General features: G+C 36.9%; 1 protein-coding gene across 1 annotated transcript in view; it reads left to right on the top strand.

The window, feature by feature from the left end:
* Positions 1-20741, top strand: part of LOC104279295 (anoctamin-3-like) — a gene marked incomplete at its 3' end in the record, with an annotated part of 33139 nt that extends 12398 nt beyond the window's left edge. The window contains exons 6-14 of the mRNA XM_009876518.1: positions 2266-2268; positions 6227-6379; positions 7729-7829; positions 10103-10147; positions 14593-14724; positions 16082-16188; positions 17575-17630; positions 19250-19371; positions 20607-20741. Coding sequence (XP_009874820.1) covers positions 2266-2268; positions 6227-6379; positions 7729-7829; positions 10103-10147; positions 14593-14724; positions 16082-16188; positions 17575-17630; positions 19250-19371; positions 20607-20741 — 854 coding nt within the window. The remainder of the gene's footprint in view (positions 1-2265; positions 2269-6226; positions 6380-7728; positions 7830-10102; positions 10148-14592; positions 14725-16081; positions 16189-17574; positions 17631-19249; positions 19372-20606) is intronic.
* Positions 20742-23375: the final 2634 nt, after the last annotated feature.

The raw sequence follows: 23375 nt of genomic DNA, 5'->3' as shown, positions 1-23375 counted from the left end.
CAGGAATTATTTTCTGTTTTCAATTTTTTCCTATTTAAGCCCATGACTTTCAGAGATGCACAGGTTTGTGCTTGTAGGTTCTACTCCTATCAATTTATCACTAGTCTCACATACATTATTTCTCCCATAATCCTGCTCCTGTGTTTAGTGGAAGTCAGGCATCCATGCTGGAAGGGAAGGCTTGGCAAGAAAAATGTTTTAGTGTATAAATAAGAAGAACATGTCAGCTGACAAGTGTACTGGAAAGGAGAATGGCAAAGGGAGTCTAATCGATAAGGAGTAGTCCATAAATGTAGTCTAATACCATGAAAGTGGAAGTTTTAAAAGAATGTTAACAGATAAAATCATTATCCCAGAATAGAATGACATGGTGAAGTGCAACAGAAGTTTACTTCATGTTTATGCTTCTGGTGCATGACTCTCATCTGCTGCGAGGTTTTGTTTAAAAACAAAGGGGAAAAAAGCTGAGAAAATATTTCAGGAAATGTAGGAAAGGCAGTGAGTAATTTTATCATGAAGATGAAAGCTTTAAAAAATAAACATGTAAAGAAAAAATTTCATTGATCATGTCAGTGTGCTGCTTATGAAGGCCTCCCTGTTAGGCTTAAAGAGCAAATAGGAGTGGTTAAGTATTAAAAATGGGAAGCCTCCTCCTGTCTCCAAACATTCTCTACTGCTGCTCCTTCACACAGTAACGTTGAACAAACTTCCTCTCAGAATTTTGCATAAGATCACGTAGACCTATGCCTTTCCTGAAACAAAAAGTGTTTTTCACATTCCATACAAATGTGTTTTTCGTGCTTCCTCTGTAAGCCTGAATAGAACAAAAACGGGAAAAAAGTCCTCTGTGAAGAAGCTAAGATGATTAGTAAGTCTTTAGTTTACTCCTAAAAAGTTAAACTGCAGTTTAATTAGGAAGGTCAGATACTTCTGGAAGTCTTCCTCTCTGTTCAGAAAACATGTCGGTTCTGCGCAGTACAGTGTAGTATTCCCAGAAATACATCAGCATGGGTAATTACGGCAGCCTGTCGCGTTAACCAGGCTGTGTTGTCTTTGATGCCCAAGATAGTCTGGATATCTTTGCATATGCAAATATGTCCCCAGTTTTCTTTCTGAGGTTAGTATGCTCATGATTATTTGCAAAAGGAAGAAAAAAAACACAAACCACTGACAAAACAATATACAGTTCAAATCAGTCAATCAATTTTTTTTTAATTAAGGGTGAATATAATAAATATATTTCTGACATCCATTCTAAAACCCTTCAAACACAAAAAGATGATTGCTAACTTTAGTCATATACTTAGAAAAGTTCTCATAAAGCACACCTTAAATTACTCTTAATTAGAGTATGATTTTTTTAAATGAAAAAAAATAGTCTAGTAGTATTTTAAAATCTTATTTTTTCAAGATTTTCACAGCTAATTCTGTGTAAATTAAGCAGTCTGTAACCTTGTTGGGGTCCCAGGTTTGATTTTTAAACATCCTGAAATAAAGCAAGATTTAGTTAGGTATCTCACTTTTGCTCATGGAAACAAGCCCGTTGCAGTTAGCATCAGAAATGTGTTTCTTTCCAGAAAATAATTAGAGGCAAGAGGTGAGTCATAAGCTCTGAATGTGGACACTAATCCCTGAAATGGTGGTATCTTTCAATGTGAATATTACTGAAGATGTTAATACAAGTTCATGGTACCAGTATTGGGGAGAATTAGTAACTAAAATAAGTGAGGTGGTTTTAATGAATCAGCCAGTAATTGCTCTACTTAATAGGATCTTATGAAGCTCTAAGAACAATAATAAACTATGCTGGAAGAAAGGTTTTGGTGGTTTGTGGTGTGTTTTTTTTTTATTTTGTGTTTTTTTTATTGTTGTTTGGTTTTGGTTTTGTTATATTTTGTCTCTTTTTTTTTAATGATAAGTAACCATTCTACTCAGAACAGGAAAGCTATTTGTACAGATTTTTCAGTTTTAGGTAGTTACCATGCCTAAGAATTTCACACATGAGACTTTACCTCTGTCAGAATTCCTGCCCTGGTTCCTCAGATTGTTTCCATGACTACTTGTCTTACACATGATTTAATAGCCCTGAACTCATCCATTATTATCTCTAAAACATCTCTTAAAAACCAAAACATGAGGAGCTACAGAAGGCTGCTTTGCCCTGCCCCAGTGCGTTTGGCATTGCAGGCTTCACTCCCCACCTCTTACTCCTCCGTTCCAGGCTGATTCTCCTTGCAAGTGTAAAAAGTGATTTTATAGGGAAAGGATGTTCCATGCAATCCTATTTCGGCTGTAAGGCTCTGTGCCAATAAACTTTATGGTGATGTTTACAAAAGTCTTATGTGTCAGCAGTAGTCAGTGAACGTGTTGTTGTTTCCATGTGGAAGCAAATACCTTTCAAATTCTATTTGCTCGTCTTTCATTCTTCCTCCAATGTTTTCTGGTTTTACAAAGTGACAATACTGAGATTCAGAGCTTCCTTCTTTTTTTCCTAGTGGATTCTTCTCTTCCTTCCTCTTCTTATGGTCTCCCTGGGAGAAAAAAACAAAAAACCAACCAACCAAACAAAAAACTCGAAGACATTTGAATAAGTCTCTCCTCAGTATATTGCTTCATTTTAACAAGAGTTTATAAAAATTATTTTTCTCTATCACATTTAGCTGTCAGAGTTCACAAACTGTCTTAGGAAGAAAATTAATTTCATTCTAAACTTATTACCATGAGATGAAAAGATTTTGGGGAGAGAAATTCAGCAAATTTGGGTGCAAATCGAAATGGAAGAATCCTGAAGCCCGGTTGTGCACATCCACTTATCTTTTGGATCCCAAATACTAGTCTGTTGGTATATTTACTTTCCTTTACATAATTTTACAAATCTAAATCCAAATTACACCACCCACACAGAGGAAAGCTGAACTTCATCCTGTCTGCTGTAGAGGCAAATTAAACATATCATGCTGTGGGCGCTTAATTTTTGTGTACCGTATCAGTCAGCACTTATGTAAGTGAATGCTCCTGTTGTTGATTATGGCTGAGAATTTATGTTCTCTACATGTTCATATAAATGTGAAACTTCCTTACATTTTTTAATTAAATAAACAACACCCCTTGAAGTCAGAAATTATATACAGACTCAACTTGGGGAAATTAGTTTAATTTATTATCAATCAAATCAGAGTATGATAATGAAAAATAAAACTAATTCTTAAAAACACCTTTTCCATACCCCTGCCTTCTTCTCAGGCACAATTTCATGCCTGTTTTCTTCTCTACCTCCACCCTCGAGCAGCACAGGGGATGGGGAATGGGGTTGGAGGTCAGTTCATCACACATTGTCTTCACTGCTTCTTCCTTCTCGGGGGGAGGATTCCTCACTCTCTTTCACTGCTCCAGCACTATCCCCTTGTGAACCTCAAGGCCAAGAACTGTAAGAAAGGGAGGATCCACAGCGCTGCTAGGCACTCGCTCTGCACCTTAGATACCTCCTGGTCATGCCTGTGTCTGAGAGCAGTGTACTCTTTAAATCACACATCCACGAGGAAATAAATAATCATTTAAAAAATATAAAAATGCATACACCTGTAGAGATTTTGCCACCCTCCTAGCACTTGCAGTTTTGTTAGACTTGTTGAGACTTGTCAAAGGTTGAGCGAAGGTGAAAGAGTCGTTGTGATAGATATGTTGGTTCTTTTAACATCTGAATTTAGCTAGCTAGTGCATATTATTCAATAACAAACTTTTCACTGGTATAAGGTGGAAATAAAAGAAAGTATACTGATGCATTATGCTATGGGGCATAACAAGCCATTTACTCTTGCATGAATCTAGGATTTACTTACTGTTTTGGTAATATTTGTTTCTATGTATGGGGTGAAAAAATGTTAAAATTTAATCTACAGAGCAGAACAGTAAACTGAAATCAGTGGAGTTGAAATAGCTATAATTTCTGTGAATTGTGCTATTTAAATTATTTGGGGAGAGAAAGAGCCCATAAAACAGCTGTTCCAACTGTGTAAAGAGGGCTTTGCTTATTAACTAGAATCTGAAAAATAGTTTCTTGAAAAACCCCTCCATACTGGCTAAATTTAAGGAAATTCTTCTTGTACTCTTTTTATTTCAGAACTTTGCTAAATATTTGCATTATGCTGTTATTTCCTTATTTTGCTTGACCAAAAGCTTCCTTTTCTAGGTTGAATTGATCAACTTGTCTTGTGTAAACTGTAAGCTTCAGTTGAATGATACTGTCATTATTTTGAATTTTGCAGTGTTTCAAACTTCAAAGCAATGTTTTATTTGTTATAATACAAGCTGTGAATCAACCAAAAAAATATAGAGAGGATAAAGAGGACCAGAGAGAAAAACAGAGACTGTTCAGTCCTTTTCATAACACATTTTTCAGGTGGAACAGGGAATGTTACAAAGAATAGAGGAGAGTAAGGACTTTGCACAAAGTGCTATTTCTGATGCTTTTCCCCTCCATTGTGTCGAGTAAAAGGTGAAAGAATGTATCAGAGACTTATTGGTCCAAACCAGCAGATAAATATAAATGTGCTTTGCCTGAATGCCCATTGTACTCCCAGACCGATTTCACGGTGCTGGGTGTAGGTAGTGGCCAATATACCTTATATATACCAATAGAGTTTTAGCTAAAATTACTGCTCCCTGCTCTCCAATAAGCATTGTGGAGCTCCTTCAGATCAACTGAAAAATCAACTACATTGCCAGATAGATTCTTCTACTGGCACAGATATTCCTGCTAATATAGGCAGACCGTACTGCCTGAGATTTGCGCTGAAGTGAAACCCACGGTGCCAGTAGCATTAAAATGAATCAGTCCTAAAATGCTAGAGTGTAGGTCAGGCTCACGGCACAACTGTGGTGACTTCACTCTTGAACATCTCAACCCCCGGTGGTAGTTCTCTGCAAGTCATCCGAGATAAACGAAGGAAAATTTCTCTGCTGTCCGTGCAGCTCATTATTTATTGAACATTGCCCCTAAAGAACTGAATTTGGTGCAGATGAATCTGAGGGCATATCTGTATGCTCTTGTCAATCTGAGAAAGAAAATATGTTTTTCCAAGACTGAAAAGATTCAGATGTCTCTGAAAAGAGGAAAGAACAGCTAGAAGTAATAATCCAAAGAAAGATAGAAGTACATTAAAAAAAGATAGATTTAATTTGCAAAATGTCTGTACAGAAATTGCATGAGCAAAAATTGTATAAGAGTATTTTCAGATCTCCCCTTTGGTATCCAGTATTTATACTGCTGATACCATGCACTAACTGCTGGCTCTGTTTATCAGTAGACTGTGTAAGTACAGGATCTAACAGAGTATTATAAAAACAATCCAAATAGGTTGGATTTCTAAGACTAGAATCCCCTTGGCTAAAAGCTGTAGTATGTATAGACTTCTGGTCCCATGTCTATGGGTGTGACTAATCTTACTTCAAACTAACACACTTGTTCTGGATAGTTTGTGTTAAAATGAGTGCTGCCTTCTCCAGATGATGATGACACTTTCTCAGTTTACCTTTTCAGATTTCCAAGTCTTCATAGTCTGACACCAGTTGATACAGTCACTGTCTGTTCTGAATCATGCAAAACACTGAATGCAAAAATAGCTTTCGGCAGCGGCATGTAAAGCAGGGTTTTCCATATCAAGGTCAGAGAATCCCTGGTGTTTGCAAGCGTGGTCGGAAGGAACTAGGCAAGATTTAAGCGTTAACATGACTAAAAATTAAGAAGCACTTCAACAGGAATATCCAGGAAAATATTCCAATCAATAGTGCTTTTTAAAAAAATTTTTTAGACCTGTTTTCTCGTGGAGAAAATATAAGTGTGTTTGTGCTATAAAATTTGCCCAAGCATAAAGCTGAGAAACTTGGTTTAATCTGCTTGTCTTTATATTTTATAAATTTCTACTGCAAAGTAAGGATTTATAGAAGTTTTTATCTGTATATACAGAACAATAATTCTGAAGTTTTCCACAGCTGAAAGAAACAGCTCGGATACAGGGTTTGTAGAACTATTTTGTTTTGGTTTGTTCTAATTTGGAAATCCTGAGTGAATATGCATATGAACTGCGTGTTCTTGTGACTTGTTCTTTACATACTCATCCTGTGGATATATGGACATTTCCGCGCTTTAGAAGATGCAGACTTCATTACGGGGCTCATCATCTTTATGAATGCCACATTTAACATCTTTTTATTTTTTCTTCTCCAGACTGATGCCATGGCATCGTCAGGCCTCTTCTTCAAAGATGGCAAAAAACGCATTGATTACATCTTGGTCTACAAAAAATCAAGTCCACAGGTAGAAAAAAGAAGCACATTTGAGAAGAATTTGAGAGCAGAAGGGTTGATGTTAGAACGAGAGGTGAGTCTTACAGCTTATGTGATGTAAAAAGACCTTTACAATGTCATACTTTATTGGAGTTATAAATGATTCCTGTCAATCTTACAAGCCTTTCCAGTTAGGCTTTGTTTAATGCTATTAGATTAATCGTAGCAACTGTTTAATAGATCGTGTTTAACTTGTTTTGGGGGTGCGCTTTTTTACACATATACACACACACATAGTGAGCTTTTAACTGTTTTGAAGTCCTTGCAAGTTCTAGATGACAATGGAGCATGTTGAATATTCATAAATAACAGACCTGACAGTAGTTTAAAATTTGTTTTAAGCCTTTTAAAAATTGTTGGGTGGCTAGTAGAAAAGATTACTGGATTTTGGGATATTGATTGAAAATAGAGGCAGCTCAGCTGGAGTTAATTCAGAATTACTGACACTTCAGGAGAACCATGTTTTTGTAAGGTCATAATACTAGATACCAAGTGGTTTAAATTGTCTTTGAGTAGTATTTTTTCCACATATTTTGAGAAAAAGAAAATCGTGAAAGTAGTATTATTGAACTGTGATATGACTTAATGAAACTGATAGTAGAATTGTGAAAATAAAATTTTATTAACCCTTTAACTAAATCTTATTTTACTTCTACTTACCAAATATTGCATTACTCGAGTTTTTGGGACTCAACTCTTATCAAAGTATTTACTCATAAACAGTCAAGCAAATACATCTGTGAGAAGGGTATGGAACTGAAGTGCTTTTTAGAAAAGATAAATATGGGAACCTATGATGTTGAAACTCCTTTTTATGTACAAATAAATTAGTAATGAAAAACATTTGTGTAGAATATTCCTTGTCATTTTACAAAATAAAATCTCAATTCATACAGAGATTATAAGTTCACAGCAGATATTGCAGTTACTTAACCATTCCCAGGAGTTCTGAGTTTGGCAGAGTGGTACCTGCAGCCTTCTCTCAGCTGTTCTTCTGTCTCTAGCAGCTGAGCACTAGTCTCCTTAAATGGGAAACACACAGAATGGTCTTCACACTGCTCATCTAGGATGATTTTGAGGGGGTTTAAAATTAATTCATATATTCCATGTCAAAAAATGCTACATAAAGCCTGTCTCTACTTCTGCTGTGTTTATGAGTGAAGATCTGTCCTACAGATTCCTTGTGACTGTTACAGGATTTGGGAGGAAAAAACCCAGTTATTAATTTTCCTTTGTCTAGCTGAGAGCACTTAGTGTTTTCAGACTTGCATGGCCGCTTCAGACCTAAAAACAGAATTTGACCCTGGAGAATGCTTTTAGAAAGGTGAATGCCATAGAGGCTTGAATTATTCATACGTATTTATTTGTTCCTGCTCTTTACAGCCGGCTGTTACAAACAGTGATATCATGTTTGTTAAAATTCACTGTCCATGGGAGACATTGTGCAAATATGCAGAAAGAATGAACATCAGGATGCCTTTCAGGTATTTTAGAATCTATTTTAAGACGTGTCATTTAATACTTAATATGAAAACTTCATTCTATACCTTTAGGCTAAAATACAGTCTGCATTGTGGCCAGGCATGCTTATTTTGAATTTAATGAGATAATATGGAGAGAGGAGAGGAGGAACAAATGATAGACATTGTTCTTTTCACATTTACCTGTAGTACTTTTTTTCCACCTTATCTTCTGAATCAAACTGAGCATATGTCTTCCCAAAATATTATTAATAGTTCACACTTTTTTTTTTTTATGTCCTTGGCAGATTTTCAGGTATTCTTCATCTGGGAACAAGTATTCTGCATGATTTTAGGGTATTTCTGAAGTCTTACCCAAAGGCAAGCGAAATGACAAAAATATCTGGTGTCTTCTGTGTCTCCAGTATAACACACATTGCAATAGTTTGGAGTGCCTTAAATTCCTGGTCCTCTAGCTTTCCTTTGGCAGAATAATGAACTAAACTGAGCTCCTTGTCTACGTCCTAAACAAATTCTATCATATGTTTTTGCAGCAAATATTTATTATTTATTTGTAGGATGAGTTAATATCTCCTGCAATAATGCACAAGTTTTTAAAGGAGAATAAGTCCCTTTTCAAATCAATTAATAACGTTCTTCCAGGGAGAGAAGCGCCCGTAGTGTGCCGTAAACCTCACCAGGAGTTAAAGTGGTAGCTGGGTGCCAAAGCTGTTTCTCCTGGAAAATACCCTTACAGCACTGCTTTCTCACTTGAATTGCCAAGTGCTCTATCTTTCATGTCCCCGCTGATTTCAGCTATCACAGCGTGTCTCTCTTGCATTGGTCCTAAGCCAGAAACAGTCATTGTGAAGCATCTTTTGCTCAAAACATGCTTCAAATAGCCAGTTCTATACATTAAGCTTTCAAAGTCCTCTCCTTAAAAAGAAAAAAGGAAGAAAAAAAAGATGTTCTGTAACAGTCATCTCCGATATGTTTGAGAATATTATTACAGTGCCATTGAGCTTGTCTAGTTTGAATAATACTTGTCAATATTTTCAATTTAGAAGTTTTTGCCTGTATGTACACATAAACAATCTAAATTCCAATTCAAAAATAGTTCTTTCTTGCGCTTGATACTTGAAGTGACAAAATGAAGTTAGGTGTTAGCAATGGTTTGAAGGTTTCTGGGATGTTGTTTTGACTTCCTTTTATCCCACTTAGTGCAGTACACCACAAGTACATAAAATTCTAAATTTTGCCACTTCGCTTTGTTGGCAGATTGACTGTAGGATTAAACACATTTGTTTGGTAAGAAAAATGCCTGCTGTCCACCTCTACCTCCATAATAGTACTGTGAGAAATATTAAATTAATCATTTGTTTTCTCTTTAAAAAGATTACAATAGGAATTTAAATTAAATTGCAGTCTAAAACTTGTGTGAATATTTCAAATAGCCTATTTCCTTTATTTCTGTACTTTTCAAAAAATAAAAATGAACACAGTTCTATTGGGAACACAAAGTCGATGTAGCAGAATAGAACATGTCTGGTTTGCTCCGCACATTGAGGCAGAGTTCATGTTTTCATCTTTGCTTAGAATAGCCCCTGATGGCTTTTCGTGGATGCAAAAATAGCCATTTACTACAACATCCTCTCGCCACGCATTGTGTAATTTAATTACGTGTTCTGTCAAAAGCACTTTTTAAAAAGTCTTGAGCCTACTTATTTAAACTAAACTTTTCTTAACTGGATGACATATATTGTTTTCCTGAGGTAACTGTTTTCTCCATTCGGTGTGCAGAGCAAGCTCAAATCCTACAGTCCTCCCACAACTACAGTGACCTGGAGTCGTTCCCTCCCAAGAAGTTTTACATAGTCCTGCGAGGAGCAGGGAGTTGGACTTGATGATCCTTATGGGTCTCTTGCAACTTGAGATATTCTATGATTCTTAGAACAGATTATGTCTCTTAGCCTTTATCTGTTTTATCAGTGGCTTCTGACTGTCCATTTTAAACACTAGCATGACACATGGAGTGAATTATTGATTAGCTATTAGGAGTAGTAGTAGCTACCAGTCTGAAATTTCATTTTGACTAAGGAACAAATTTTAACATTGAAAATATGTGAAATCACAGTATTTTAATGACTTTATTTCAGTTGCCTTTTTTTAAGTGTTTTTCACCTTTCTGCCTATGAAAATGCATGTTTTAAAATGTCAAGTGTTCTTTTATAATGTGTATGTCCTTTTCAACTGTCTCCTGCTTGGTTATTCTCAGCTGATTTTTGCTGTTCTTTCAGGAAAAAATGTTATTACACTGACTGGAGGAGCAAAACCATGGGCAGGTTGGTGGGTGATGTGTAGCTTCTAATTTTGTCAGATAGTCACCCTGCTAAAGAAAATCAATTCGCAGTTGTAAATTTATCCAGGAAACTTGGAAAATTATATTATTTTCCTGAAAACTCAAAATATGTTAGCTCAAAGTGTTAAAATATTCATCTGTAAGGAGATGCAGTACTTTAAAGCTTTGCCAATTCTCATTTTAGAAACGCAGAAGTGTTTATGCCAGGAATAATAAAAATAAAAAAACCCTCATCCTGGCAGCTAAGATTTAATATTGGAGCTATCCCTGCAGTTATGTCTGCTGTTACCAAGGCGTATTTCTTTAGTACAAAAGATTGAGTGTACGTCTTGGATTCTGATAGTCACCTATTTCCATAGACACGCAAACGTAACTTGTGTCTTACGCGTGTCCTGGTGATCAGGGCTAACTCGACACCACGGACTAAAGGCTGTTCTGAATTTTTATTGGGTAGCTGAAAGAATAACTTGTACGCTGCAGGAGAAGCTGTTTTGCTCTCTGGGAGGCAGAGACATGGGAACCTCCCCTACGGCTGCTGCTGTTGCTGCTCCTGTCAGCCAGGAGAAGGGTACGAGAGGCCATGGCAGCGGGCGAGAGCAGCCTGGGGGACACGGTGACCTGTCAGCACGCCCCCTTGCTCTGGTCACACATAATGATGACTTGTAAATCTGAATTACCTACAGAAAAGATAGGATTATTCTTTATTATTCATGAGGGAAAACTCCTAAAGGAGTTTTCTGTCATGAGTTTTCTCCAGATGGATCCTGAGATGAGATTACTTTTGATTTAGGTTAGTTTCGATGATGAGGACCTCTCATTATTTCTCAGGAACAATTGAAGTTGGCTATGATATCAGTTGGCAGGATGATCAGCTGACAAAAATAGACACAGCACTGTTGAGCGCTTAAGTGAGGAAACTTTAAAAACCTAAGAAGATAAAATACATTGAAATAAAACAATATAACATAAATTTACAACTGTGTTTTTTCCTCTTCCCAGTCATTCACATGCTTGCTCCATTTTCGTGTGCATTATGAAAATTCTAGGTGATGTGCTTCGTAACGCAAAGGCAAAATCAACAAGCTTTACTGCAAAATTGTCTCATTTAATCAGTAGTCCGTCTGGTGAGTCCTAGATATTAAATAAATTTATTTTCCTTATTTAAGAGGACAGATGTCTGAAAACCGCAACTGAAGTTGCACAATACCTGTAAACCAAGTAATAACCACTTTTTGTGCCAGATTGTTTGAGACAAATTCTTTTACTGGCGATTTACTTTGCAATAATTTGAGGGTGAATAATTTTCTGAATATTTCTTCTGGCACTTTATATAATCCAGTGCACAAAGGAACAGCATGGGAGGAAAAAAGTAAAGCTACATCTAAAAATGTGAGCTAACTTTAAAATTGCTGACATACACATCTCATGATTTTCACTTCTACTGCTGTCATTGTTTCTTTGCATTTTACAACTTTTCAAACCTAACTGCTTCTCTGTAATTTATCAAATACGTACCTTAAATGAAACATTCAACATTGTGCTTGATCCTATGAAACTTTGAATTCTGTTCAGAGGCCACACCACAGAAATAATTTTCTCATACTCCTTAAGAGCAATATTTAGAAAGCCTTCAACAAATCTTTTCAAAGTAAAGGAAGTGGCTAGAAGTGGGATATGCAAGTAAATAATGTAGGTGTCAAAAATCGTCTGAACTGAGATTTAGGACTGAATAGTGTAATGAATCAGTCTTGTATCTGCCGTAACAGACACACCAATTTCCTGCTGGTTAAGAATGACATTGAGAAAAAGGAAGTTAAAAGTTAGTTGTCTTTGTATACAGCTCCACTCCGCCCAATGAAATGTTGAAATAAATTTTTACGTCTGAGGACAGAGAACCAAAAATTACTTTCTTTACCAACTGAACCACAATAAATTTGCTTTGTAGAAGGACCTTTTGGATTTCAATCTGCACACTGAAATGAAATTGTTAATATCACTCCACTGAACAAATATAGTGTCATTTTTTTCCTTTTTGGTGACAGTTGAGTCCGCATGGTGAATCTGTCAACCCTAACGTGTTTCCCATTACAAAATATGGGAACATACCACACATATGTTTGACATTTCTGGCCAGTCTTAAGATGCGCAAACGGTGAGCAAACTACTGGGTGCTTGCTGTCAAAAATACGTAATGTGACCAGTGCAGTTGCTTAATTCTGGTATCTCGTTCCATGAGTCTCCTCAGATCATTCCAAATTCGCCTATTCTGTGTTTCTTTGCAGTGCAGTCTGCTGAGTAAACGTAATCTGCAAGGATTTGTGGCCTAACTAGTTCTGCAAAAAAAGAATACCCAAGGAAATAGAATGGAATAGTACAGATTCTATGCTATCTGCAAGCACTAAGTTTGGGAGTGATCAGCCTTAGGTGATGTGGTGAAAAAGCAGTCACACTTTGGGAAAAAAAGCCTTTTGGGCTCAGAAGAGAAATTGCAAATGTAATGTGGATGTAATTTTTAATTTATCCCATGCTGTATTTTGGGTTTTAAAAGGAGCAGATATGAATTTTAAACAAGAGATGATTTCTTTAACGTAACAATTACATGCTATTTTTTTAGATTTTTGGAGGGAGAAAATGATCAAGACTTTTCATGTAACCAATTTTAAAACATTTTCAGAAGAAAAAATCTGAAATCAGATGCATTGTTTTCCTATTCATCTTCCTGATGCATCTGCACATTTTCCTCATCAGAGAAAAGCCTGGGTTTTGACTAAAAAAAAAATCAGTGTGTGTACAACAGAAAAAAGACGAAGAAAATAAAGGGAAAACCATACTGATATACACTGCGTATAACTTTTTACTGAGAGAACTTCCACTGGAACCAGTAAAGATAATTAGCTGACACAGTAAGGTATTATTTGAGTAAAGGAGACACTTAAGTGATGTACCCGCCTGGGAACTGTGCTCTGTGTTTCAACTTCATGACATAATTCTGTTCTTTGGCTCACAGTGCCCCGTGTCAAACAGAGCTACTGCTCACGTGCAGAACCAGTTACCTACAGAGTGGGCACCAATGCCTCAGCAATATATAGCAAGAAGAATATTTTGAGAATTTAAAGTGTAAATGTAAAATTTTGATCCTATGTTTGGCTTAGATTTCTGTCTGACACTGGGTCAAATAGAGGTAGAACTTTTTATTTTTCTTGTGTTGAAAAGCAGGTACGTTTTCACAAAGGTTGCTTTGCTGCCTGAGAGCGACTTACTGTGTCATCACTTATTGGTCTTAATTACAAAATGGATAGCTGTCTTTCTGCTGTAGCACAGGCAATTAAGTGTTCCCCTCAGATAAACAAAACCTGAGACTTAGTTTTACAAGATTTATGGATATGAGATATACATGCTTTATATATCATGTATACACATGCACTGAGTAAGGCCCAAATCCCACTGAAAAAGACAATTTAGGGAATGTTCTTATAAAATTTAGACTTCTGATAGGCTTTTAGTGTAATACTGTAGCACTCATTTGATATGAGACCTACTCTTTAAATACCCATATTTCGTTGCAACCGAGTACGAAAAAAAGGTAGGTCAGCAAGGGGAGAGAAATTGGAGTGATAAGGAGGTCACTTCTGGCATTTGCTTGAAAATTATCTGCACTTCACTAGATTTATCCCTGTATAAACAATGTCCTGAGACACTACTTAGGTAGCTTAGCAGTTCCCACCAGGTAATCTAATCGGGGATACAAAAATTAGCTTCTGGTTTTTTTATAATGTCAATTTTTAGGAAACTTCAGGAAGCCACACCTAGGTTTTGGGGTTTATTTTCTAAACACTATATAACCATGCCTGTATAATGTATCCTTTAGTTTATTTGATGTTTAGGTATACTGTTTTGTTCAGCAATATCGGCCCTTGGATTTTCAGAAAATTTTTTCAGGGGCAGACTTAATTAAAATCAGAAATCTATAAAAATTTTATCCTGAGCAGTCTCATGCTTACTTTCTAATTTTATGAATTTTAGTGTCTGAATTGACAGGTGAGGGAGGGAGGAGGAGTTACACTTACCTTGTCCAGTGGGGCTAGAGAAAGAAATGTGTTCTCAAATAGTACATAAGCATGCATAGTTCTGCCAGATGAACTACCTTGGAAAATTATTTTCCCCAGGCTCAGTACAGCAGTCCCATCTCAAACCATAATCCTACCACTTCTAGGATGAGTTGTGCTCAAGTCAAGTGTGCAGGATAGATCACAAAAAAATACTGTTCATTTTGCCCTTTAATTCCTCATTTTGTTTTAGTTACTTAATGTGGAAATTTCCTGCTTTCATTTCATTTCATTTCTACTATGATATCACTACATATGCCACGCTGGAGATAGAAATAGCAATCAGGCGAGAGCATGTAAATCTGATTTCTTACTGTCTCAGTTTGCAGAGGAACATGAGAGAACTGAAAAGTTGGTTGCCCAGGAATCCGATGAAGCTTGATAAGGAGGCCCTACCTGATCTAGAAGAAACAGATTGCTACACAGCACCCTTTAGCCGTGCACGCATACACCAGTAAGTGCCGGGACTGGAAAGACAGCGCCAGAGACCACAAGGATTTTTTTTTTTTAATTTTCTCGCTTCTAAGGAAGTGCCATAGAAGCAGCCATTAGCAGATGGTCACTGGCAAATACTTGGTATCATATTTGCTATTTTCTAAGGGTTTTCTCTTAAAGCCAAAATCTGCTCTCTGTTACTTGCTGTTTGATGGTCACTCGATAGTATAGGCAGAAATTTGACTGAAGGATGAAAGCTGCCTTTTTGGTTTCAAAATTTTTCTTTGCATTATGTTACAAAATGCAAATACTTGCTTGAGTTTGCTTTGCTGAACTACATATTTTACTTAGGCAAACCCTGAGAGAGCTGCTAAAATTTGGAACACCTGGAGACAAGCTAAAACCAGTGATATTTTCTTTCTTATCAGATCTGCATTTGAAAAATGTTTTTATCTCTGAAAGGATAAATATATAGAGATGAAGTAAAAACTGCATGTGTTCAAATCAACATGTTGATGGTGATGTAGTTAAACTGTGCTGTAAGTTTTTCTAGGACTTACAAAGTTAGATTTTAAAATTCTGTCTGTTCCTTCATTTTTCAAGTATTCTGTGACAATTTGTTTAGGAGAGAAGTGTTCGTTTAAAGTAGAAGTAAAAATTAAGCTAAATAGGAATTTTCTGGCTTTAGTAAAGAAGCTGTGTACTAGTGGACTGGCCCTAGAAAGAGAGAGAAATTGCGATATAGTCTCAATTTTTTTTTTTCAGTAATTGACTATATTCAATTACATCAGTCACCTGGTTTTAATGTTATTTCTCAGCTGTAACAGTGTCACTTTTTGGCACAGCTAAGGAGGCACAAGCTCCTGCATGTCAAATTTCTGGTGTTGGGAGTCCAGAGCCATCCGGGAAAGGATCCTTTATTTGGTTCCATCCTAGGAATTGCTAAGGGAAAGTGGTTGTGGAGCTGCTACTCCTACTCAGTGGTCCAAAACATTTCTTTTTTTTTTTTTTTCCTAAATAGTAGTCCTGGTAGTTCCATGACACAGATATCTGCCAATGAAAAAGTAACTTGAACTTAAGAGCAACCACTGCTTCTGAGGGTCTTTATTTTTAAAATTAATTATATCCAGAACAGAAATTACCTAGACAGTAGGATATTTCAGGGTTTAGACTTAGCTGCTCTGTTTTGCCATCAGTAATCTGTGATGAGGATAGATTTGTTGGACCTGAGAAAATACTCTAGAGATAAAAACCTTGTATCTTGTGCAGTAACCTAGGAAGGTTCAATAAATCACTGTAAGAAGAATACGCTTGAGCATCTATGTTTCAACACCTGTGCATTATTTTGAATATTAAAAGATTAATTATTTTAATAGTTTTACGATAAACAACAAAGACAGCTTCTTCAGCAATTCCACAAGAAGTAGAATTGTGCATCACATGCTACAGAGGACTAAATATGAAGATGGAAAATCCAAAATGGGTGAGAATGCTGTATTCTTTTCCTAACTTGAAGCTGTACTTTACTTGCCTGAAAACGTACCATTTGAGTAAACTCAATTAATTTTGCTGTTGGTTGAAATCTTTTTTTCACAGTACAGAGTGGAAGGAATTTTACATCAATTATTTTCTTAAATAGCTCAGTGAAAATTGGCAATGTTTTTCACTTAATTACTTGTTCCTTGAAATAAATTGGAGACATCAGGGTAACTTCAGGTGGTCAAGAGCCATGATAAAGATAACACACACCTCAGAAAACCACCAAGTATTTTCAAGAACTGGTCCTTGTGGTTCTTCAGCTACCTAGCAATTCCAGTCCAGCAGAATCAGTGTGAACTACACTTAATTTATTTGAGATCTCTGTGCAGCTCAGAGACAGTTGACCTGAAGACTAAATTCAGTTTAAATAAACATTCTTTTTACAGTGTTATTTTATAGAAATCTTAACTCTTCATTTTCATTTACAATGAATAGGAGATGTATGTATGATTTTCTATTTTCTTTGAGAAATTAATAATTAAATCGTTATACTAATGAATGCAATAGCAATTACAGAAAGCCATTGCTTGAGCATCTTAAGAAAGTCAGTGATAAAAAAACCATAGAAAACAAGAGTTCCAGTCTAGCATCTTTGAAGTTGACGATGCCAAATTTCATGATATGATTAGTTTAGCGTAATTCATATATTTGAATGGACAAATTCAAAATCCATCATAAGTGCTTATTTCTTGGGGAAACTGTTGACTATGGGTGTGCTCTCACAGGCTACTGAATCTTTTTATTATAATTCTTAATGGTTATTTATTTATTTTTTAGAATGCGCTTTTATAGTACAACAAATCTGGTTTTAGGAAGAGCCTCAGAACTGACCCAAACTGCTGTAGCCAGTACAGTGCGCAGCACGGCTCTGACACAAACTCCTTCAGCTGGCTTTTATTTAAACATAACAACAGGTTGACTTTTACCTCTGCGGGGGTTTTGGTGCCTCAAGGATTGTCTGTCCATACGGCTCTGCGTGTATGTCGCATCATCTGGTCACCCATCAAATCTGTTTCATATGCTCTGATGAATACAACATGAGTGCAACTATTTTCTCACACTTGATCTGGCACAAGCACCAACCCTGAGAGCAAAGTTGCAGATATTGACCCTCAGAAAGCTGCTGTAGTTTGACGAAGCCAGAACTCTGGAGGGATCAGCAAGAGCCGCCCACAGAGTTGGGGGGGTTATTGATTAGTGTAGTGTTTAGCAGCATCCTGAGCATCGAATGTTAAGTTACATTCTCAATATGCGACTTGAAAATTCACAGCGCTTGAAATAAATGTGTATAAAAAAATTATATCAGAACTAATGCTTTTCTTCTTTTTAGGTATTAATAGATTACTAAATAATGGAACATACGAAGCAGCATTTCCACCCCACGAGGTAACCTGGTTAATTTTGCGTTTGTATTTATATTGAGATTAAAGCTTGCACTAATGTTGAATTTTTTCCTGCAAACTTTTAATTTCACTGTGTACTCTGTGGAGACTTTTTTGTATTTGTAGCACTTGCTTTAATTTTTACTTTTAAAACTTTTCTTACATAACATTATAAAATTTCCAGTAGCACTTTCTTGCTGAACTAGAATATTAAAATTCTTTATTTTTATGAACTGGACATTGCCTGTGGAGTTCTTAGTGAGAATATCAGTTGTGCCAAATTGTTCTAGTTAGTTCTATTAAATTATTTTTGTCTGCCACCTACAAAATGTTCTGTTTTTCTGATAGCTTGTGCACTTGATCACAGTTAAGGAGAGTGGTTAATTATTTCTCATTTAGTCTTTTCTCCAATAGTTCTGCATAACTCCTTGACAACGTCTTTTTCAGTAGATTAAAGTCTACTGCAGTCTGTAAACCTGTGAAGTAAATGAAAAACTTGTGTTGGTCTTCAGAAGGTTTTCAGACAGTCTTTGTGTGTTGAAAAGAAAGAAGTGAGCTGCGCACCTCGCCTCGTTTGAAGTGCAGCTCAGTAGCTCTGTGGTAACTGGGGCTCTGAGCTCTGTGGTTGCTCGGGCTGAATATCACAGCTTGGGCTCGTGTTTCAGACCTGTGCTTTACAAATTGCTGAGAGTAATTTTTTTTATATGGTTTTAATAATTAAAAACTGGGAATATAGAGAAGGAGTATTTTAGATAAATAATTGAACATCATTCTTAACACTTCAGCTGCACGTTACTGACTTCAGGGAAAAGCTGACCATCCTGCCAGAAAAACCTGTGAAGTTTTCTCTGACTCTCAAAACCATCTGTCATATCCCTTTTATGTATATGTTTCTTTGTTATGGCAAGCTACTGTTCCAAAGGTTCAGCTAAGGTTGATGAAGTCATATTTCTGAGCTACTCTTACCTTAGTTGCTCCTTGACTGGTGCTAAGGGATGGTGGTTGAACACTTTCAATTTATTTATTTTTTTTTTAAGATTTGTGACATGAGCATATGAGCGTGAAAATTCAGTCCCAGTGGGAATGCTGAGACATGAACTCTGTTATGGATAAACACTGCAAAAAGAATGGGAGGAGGGCTGGAAATTAAAATATCCAGTGCTGGGTAATGCTTTATGCGTGGCAGTCATTCATCCAGGTTACTGTGGGAGTAAGTTGATGCTTTGTTCCTGGGTCTTCCTAGATGTTGCAAAGGTCGCATGCTCTGTTGACATTTTTGGTACGCTTCTTTGCTGCCTGTAGTAAGAAATGAGTTGTGCTCTTTGCTATGTTTAGCTCTGGTTTTAACTCATTCCTTAAACAGACGGCCAGCAGTTTGCAACAAGTAAATAGTATTCTTTCAAGTGTGGGGAATACTCAAGATGTCAAATAAATTATAAAAATCTAAATGGCTAAATTGCATGTTAGCTCCAGATAACATGTCCTCACAGTGTCCGTAATAAGGGAGCTATTTATTAAGAGTAGTGAACACCTCATTTAAAATTATATTCAAAAATACCCAAGAAATTTACAGATTTTTGTATGGTACCTAGTAATGTACTTTTATTTCTTTGTGTTTTTCAGGGAAGTCACAAAAGCAGACATCCCATCAAAACACACGGAGCTCAGAATCACAGACATCTCTTATATGAGCGTTGGGCTCGGTGGGGAATGTGGTACAAATACCAACCTCTCGATTTAATCAGGTATTAGTACTTTGAAGAGTAGGTTGTTTCTGTGACACAAACAGCCAGGTAACAGCGTGTTAACTGTGCTGCTAAATTCTTCGCATTTTCCTGTAATATTTAGCTATTCAGAATTGCCAGATGAGACTGGAATTCTCTAAATTGCTTTTTTTGAGTGATCTTTTGCGCAGGGCTGTTAATTTCAAACAAGACTGTGTAAAAGACACGTAGATCCCACTACCTGACACTTTGCAGTGAGAAATGTGAAATACAAACCTGTGATGTGGTCTGCTGATCAGAGACACTTACCCTTCATGAGAGCAAATTTGAGAGCAAAGTCTGTTAGCCAGATGAACAGTTAGAGTTACCAGATCCAGTGGAGTGAAAATGCAACCAACGTGGGAAGCTTCCATGTGGGTTTAAATAAACTTCTGTTTATATGTCTTATAATTAATGTCATCAATACCTGAATATAAAGCAGAGAAATATATATAATGGAAGTTAGATAATTATGATATTTAGGTTTTGTACTTTACCCACCCTTGACATTGAGTACCAATAGCTCATTTTTCTTTGCTGTCAGTTTTTATTCCTGATCTGACAGTCATAACCAATCACTGTGCCCAATATTGTTCCACTGACGGCTGCAGAGCTGAGCATGTGCCGTGGGACAATTCTGTGCTGATCAAATCATATCATCCTTGACTGACTCTCTGATCAGTGCTACTTCATCTCTTCTAGCAACTGATACCCAAGTTTTGAAAAATTAATGTTCAATCCTCAACCTGTGATTTCAGTCAATTGTTTTTTTGTAATAATAGTTTGAAATATGTCGTATTACATGAGTAACTATTATAAATGCTTATTATAATGGATTACTTAGGTCATACCAACTTACTTTGTTGCTTTCCATAATTATTTTGTGTGCATTTGTGCATATATGTGTGTGTGTGTGTGGAATTGTCCTACATTTAATAATATTGAAACTAGTACATCTACTTAGTCATTGCAAGGACGTGAAAATTAAAGAGCCCTTCAGTTATAACCTTATAAAATATGTGTTCTGGTAAGTCTGCAATTAACATCACTAGGATGTTGTGTTAGCCTGAAATAAAACATTTTGATAAACTGACAGTATTTTTACCATAAACTTATAATGACATTTCCTCACTAGTATTATTCTACTTTTGTGAAGTTAGACAGAAGTTGCCATAAGTTTTAACTTTAAACAATATATGTGTTTCTTTTTCATGTAGGCGATATTTTGGTGAAAAAATTGGACTGTATTTTGCCTGGCTGGGTTGGTATACCGGAATGCTTATTCCTGCTGCCCTGGTTGGGCTCTTTGTTTTCCTCTATGGATTATTTACAATGGATTCCAGCCAAGTAAGGTAAAATCCTATTTAATAACATATAATAGCCTGCTGAAAATTAACAATCTAGCACAACTTAGATCATTATATTTTTAAATGCTTCCCAGATATGGTAATCATGTAAAAATAATCAAATAGAACACTGAGTTCTTCAGTCTAGTCTATCCACTTTGTATATCTGTTTTGCATCAAGCTGGGCACATGCCATTTACAGGAAGTGTTCTTACCACTGCATGGGAAGTGATCCCTTTCTGTCTGTAAAGAAAAACAAGTACTGATTCTAAGGTCATGGGTGCTGCAAGAGTTGTCATGAAAAAACATCTCCACCTGCCTGTGACTTCTAGAGTGCAACAGTTGCTAAACTTATGCTTAGTTTTTCTATGCCTTTGTTTTAGTCCATGTTAATAGTGGCAAAGTTTGAGTCTAACAAAATTCTTAACTCTGTCAGAGTAAACTGCAGCCAGGAGACCCCACAATGTCATGAAATGAACCTAGTTTTCAAGTTTCCCACTGTTGTGATTTTGCTCTGAGAAGAGTTTATCTCAGTTTAGAAATAGTGATGAGGGTGCTCAAGTTAAGTGCTGACTGAAGTTTTAGGAAGCCTTTCAGAGGGCACACCCTTATTACAAAGTTTTCCATTAGATGTCATCAGACACAACAGTGTTGGTGCTCTTAGAATTGCAGCTGTTCCTCCAAGCACTTTGTATGCTTAGGCTGTAAGTATACTTAGAGTCAGATTTCATAGGAAATGCTGTTTCTTGGGCTTCAGCAGGACTCTTTTATGTTTTCTTTATGGAATTGTCTTTATCTTCTATTTCACAATGAATTGTTATATTCTGCAGTCCTGTAATTAAGGCTTTCTTAGGCTTGCTTTTGTACAGCAGGCTCCTGAGAGACTTTACAACTTCAAACTGCGATAAATGCAATTAAATGCAATAAATACACCAGCTAGGAAGCCAAACTGTCTTTAGGATCTTGTTCTCTGTATTAGGATTGGTTTGCATGCTAAATTTCTGTTGTGTTTAATGGATGTAATGTAAAGGAGCGGATCAGTCTGGTTTTGGAGCACAGGGAATAGAACTGTTGAACTGGGAATCCTGTATTCTTCACACGTATAATGGCACATGGACAAGAGGAGCAAAAGGCTATAATCTACTATTATCAGGGTATAGCTTAGTATTTCATGCACTCCTTGCAGAAGAGGAAGATACGGCATTGAGAGCCCCTGAGAGAAAGAACAGAATTTTAAAGAATTTATTTCTTCAAACTGCAAAATGTTATGTGTTTGTATTTGTGTCATACGCTTCTCCCAAGGAGACTTGATGATACTGCTCCTGCTTAGTTCTTTCAATAGGGAGATGCAGCTACCTTGCTTCCAGAAGATTGCAGGGCATAAATCGCAGGAGCGCAGAGGTAGGCTAGCTTTTGTATTTTCCTGTCTTAAGCTTTGCCCTTCGGCTGCTGTTGGGAAGCTGCAGATAGAACATGCAGGGTTTGGTTTGCTCCCCATGGAGGCTGGTTTTGTTGGGTCTCACCCTGAGATGCCTCGGTGTCACGCTGTGCCACACGGAGCACCAAGGTGCCTGTCAGGAGCTCTGGACTCTATTCCATGAGTAAGAGCCTGAAAGTTAGGTGATCCACTAAGCCCTAGATGCCTGCAAGGGGCGTGTTTATGTATTTGTTATAGCTAACATTACCCAGCTTTTCTTTCAAAATACTGACAGAAGGTGGGTTAATGCAGAAGCCCTAGCCGTGTGCTCTGTGGCAGCCCCACATCCATAATCTGATGTGTTAATTACAGGCAGGAGGTCTTCTCTGCCTTTGGTGGTGTAAATCTGTGCAGACCCTCTGGTTTTTCGTGGCTCAATGCTGCTGTATCAGTGCGTTGCTGTGACCGAATCAGTAAGACCTGCTGCGAGACATAGGCTCGGGAGGAGAGCTTACCTAACTCAGACTGATTGTGACTGACCTGGTAAAATGTGGGTGGATGTTTTCGCTTCACTTTGTGTGCTTAGCCAGTTCTAAAGGCCAGTGATAACAGATGCTATTCTTGACCATATTTGCTTACTTAGCCTGGAAGGCGTTAGTGAGGGCTAGACAGAAACTGCCTACCTGGAGCAGGCAGTAGTCATCCATTAGCAGGCAGACAGACTGCACAGCCTAAATGTTCTTATTCTTGCTGTATTCTGGGACCGTAACATTATTTATCTAGTGTTTCTACAGTCATTTAAAGAAAACTGCTAGATAAACATCTGTAACAGTTTGAAAATATATCATGATTTTGAGCACTGCAGCTACCACAGTATGCAAGTACATTATTCAGCCACCATCAGGAAGAAATGGAGTCGGGTACATTATTCCAACAAAATCTAGACACAGGAAACCCAATGGCTATTAACAATTTAAACCTAGTGCCAGGGCATTATGACAATGTCTTAACTGCCTCATTGCCCCAGATTCAATATTATTAAGTGTAGTACTACTTCATGTGAAACAGATTTCTATTAACATCTCTTATTAGGAATCAGTGGATGTTATGAAGTGTTGATTTACAGTGTGATAAATTCTGTCGAAGTGCCCTATTTTTCATCTATCCCGTGTACCACAAAATTTGAACTTACCGACTGATCACATCAGTTTTGACATGCAATA

This window comes from Apaloderma vittatum, unplaced genomic scaffold (assembly GCF_000703405.1).
Source record: "Apaloderma vittatum isolate BGI_N311 unplaced genomic scaffold, ASM70340v1 scaffold33379, whole genome shotgun sequence".
Taxonomy (NCBI): Eukaryota; Metazoa; Chordata; class Aves; order Trogoniformes; family Trogonidae; genus Apaloderma; species Apaloderma vittatum.
Note: the sequence above shows the minus strand (reverse complement) of the source record. Positions and strands in the feature narration are given on the sequence as shown.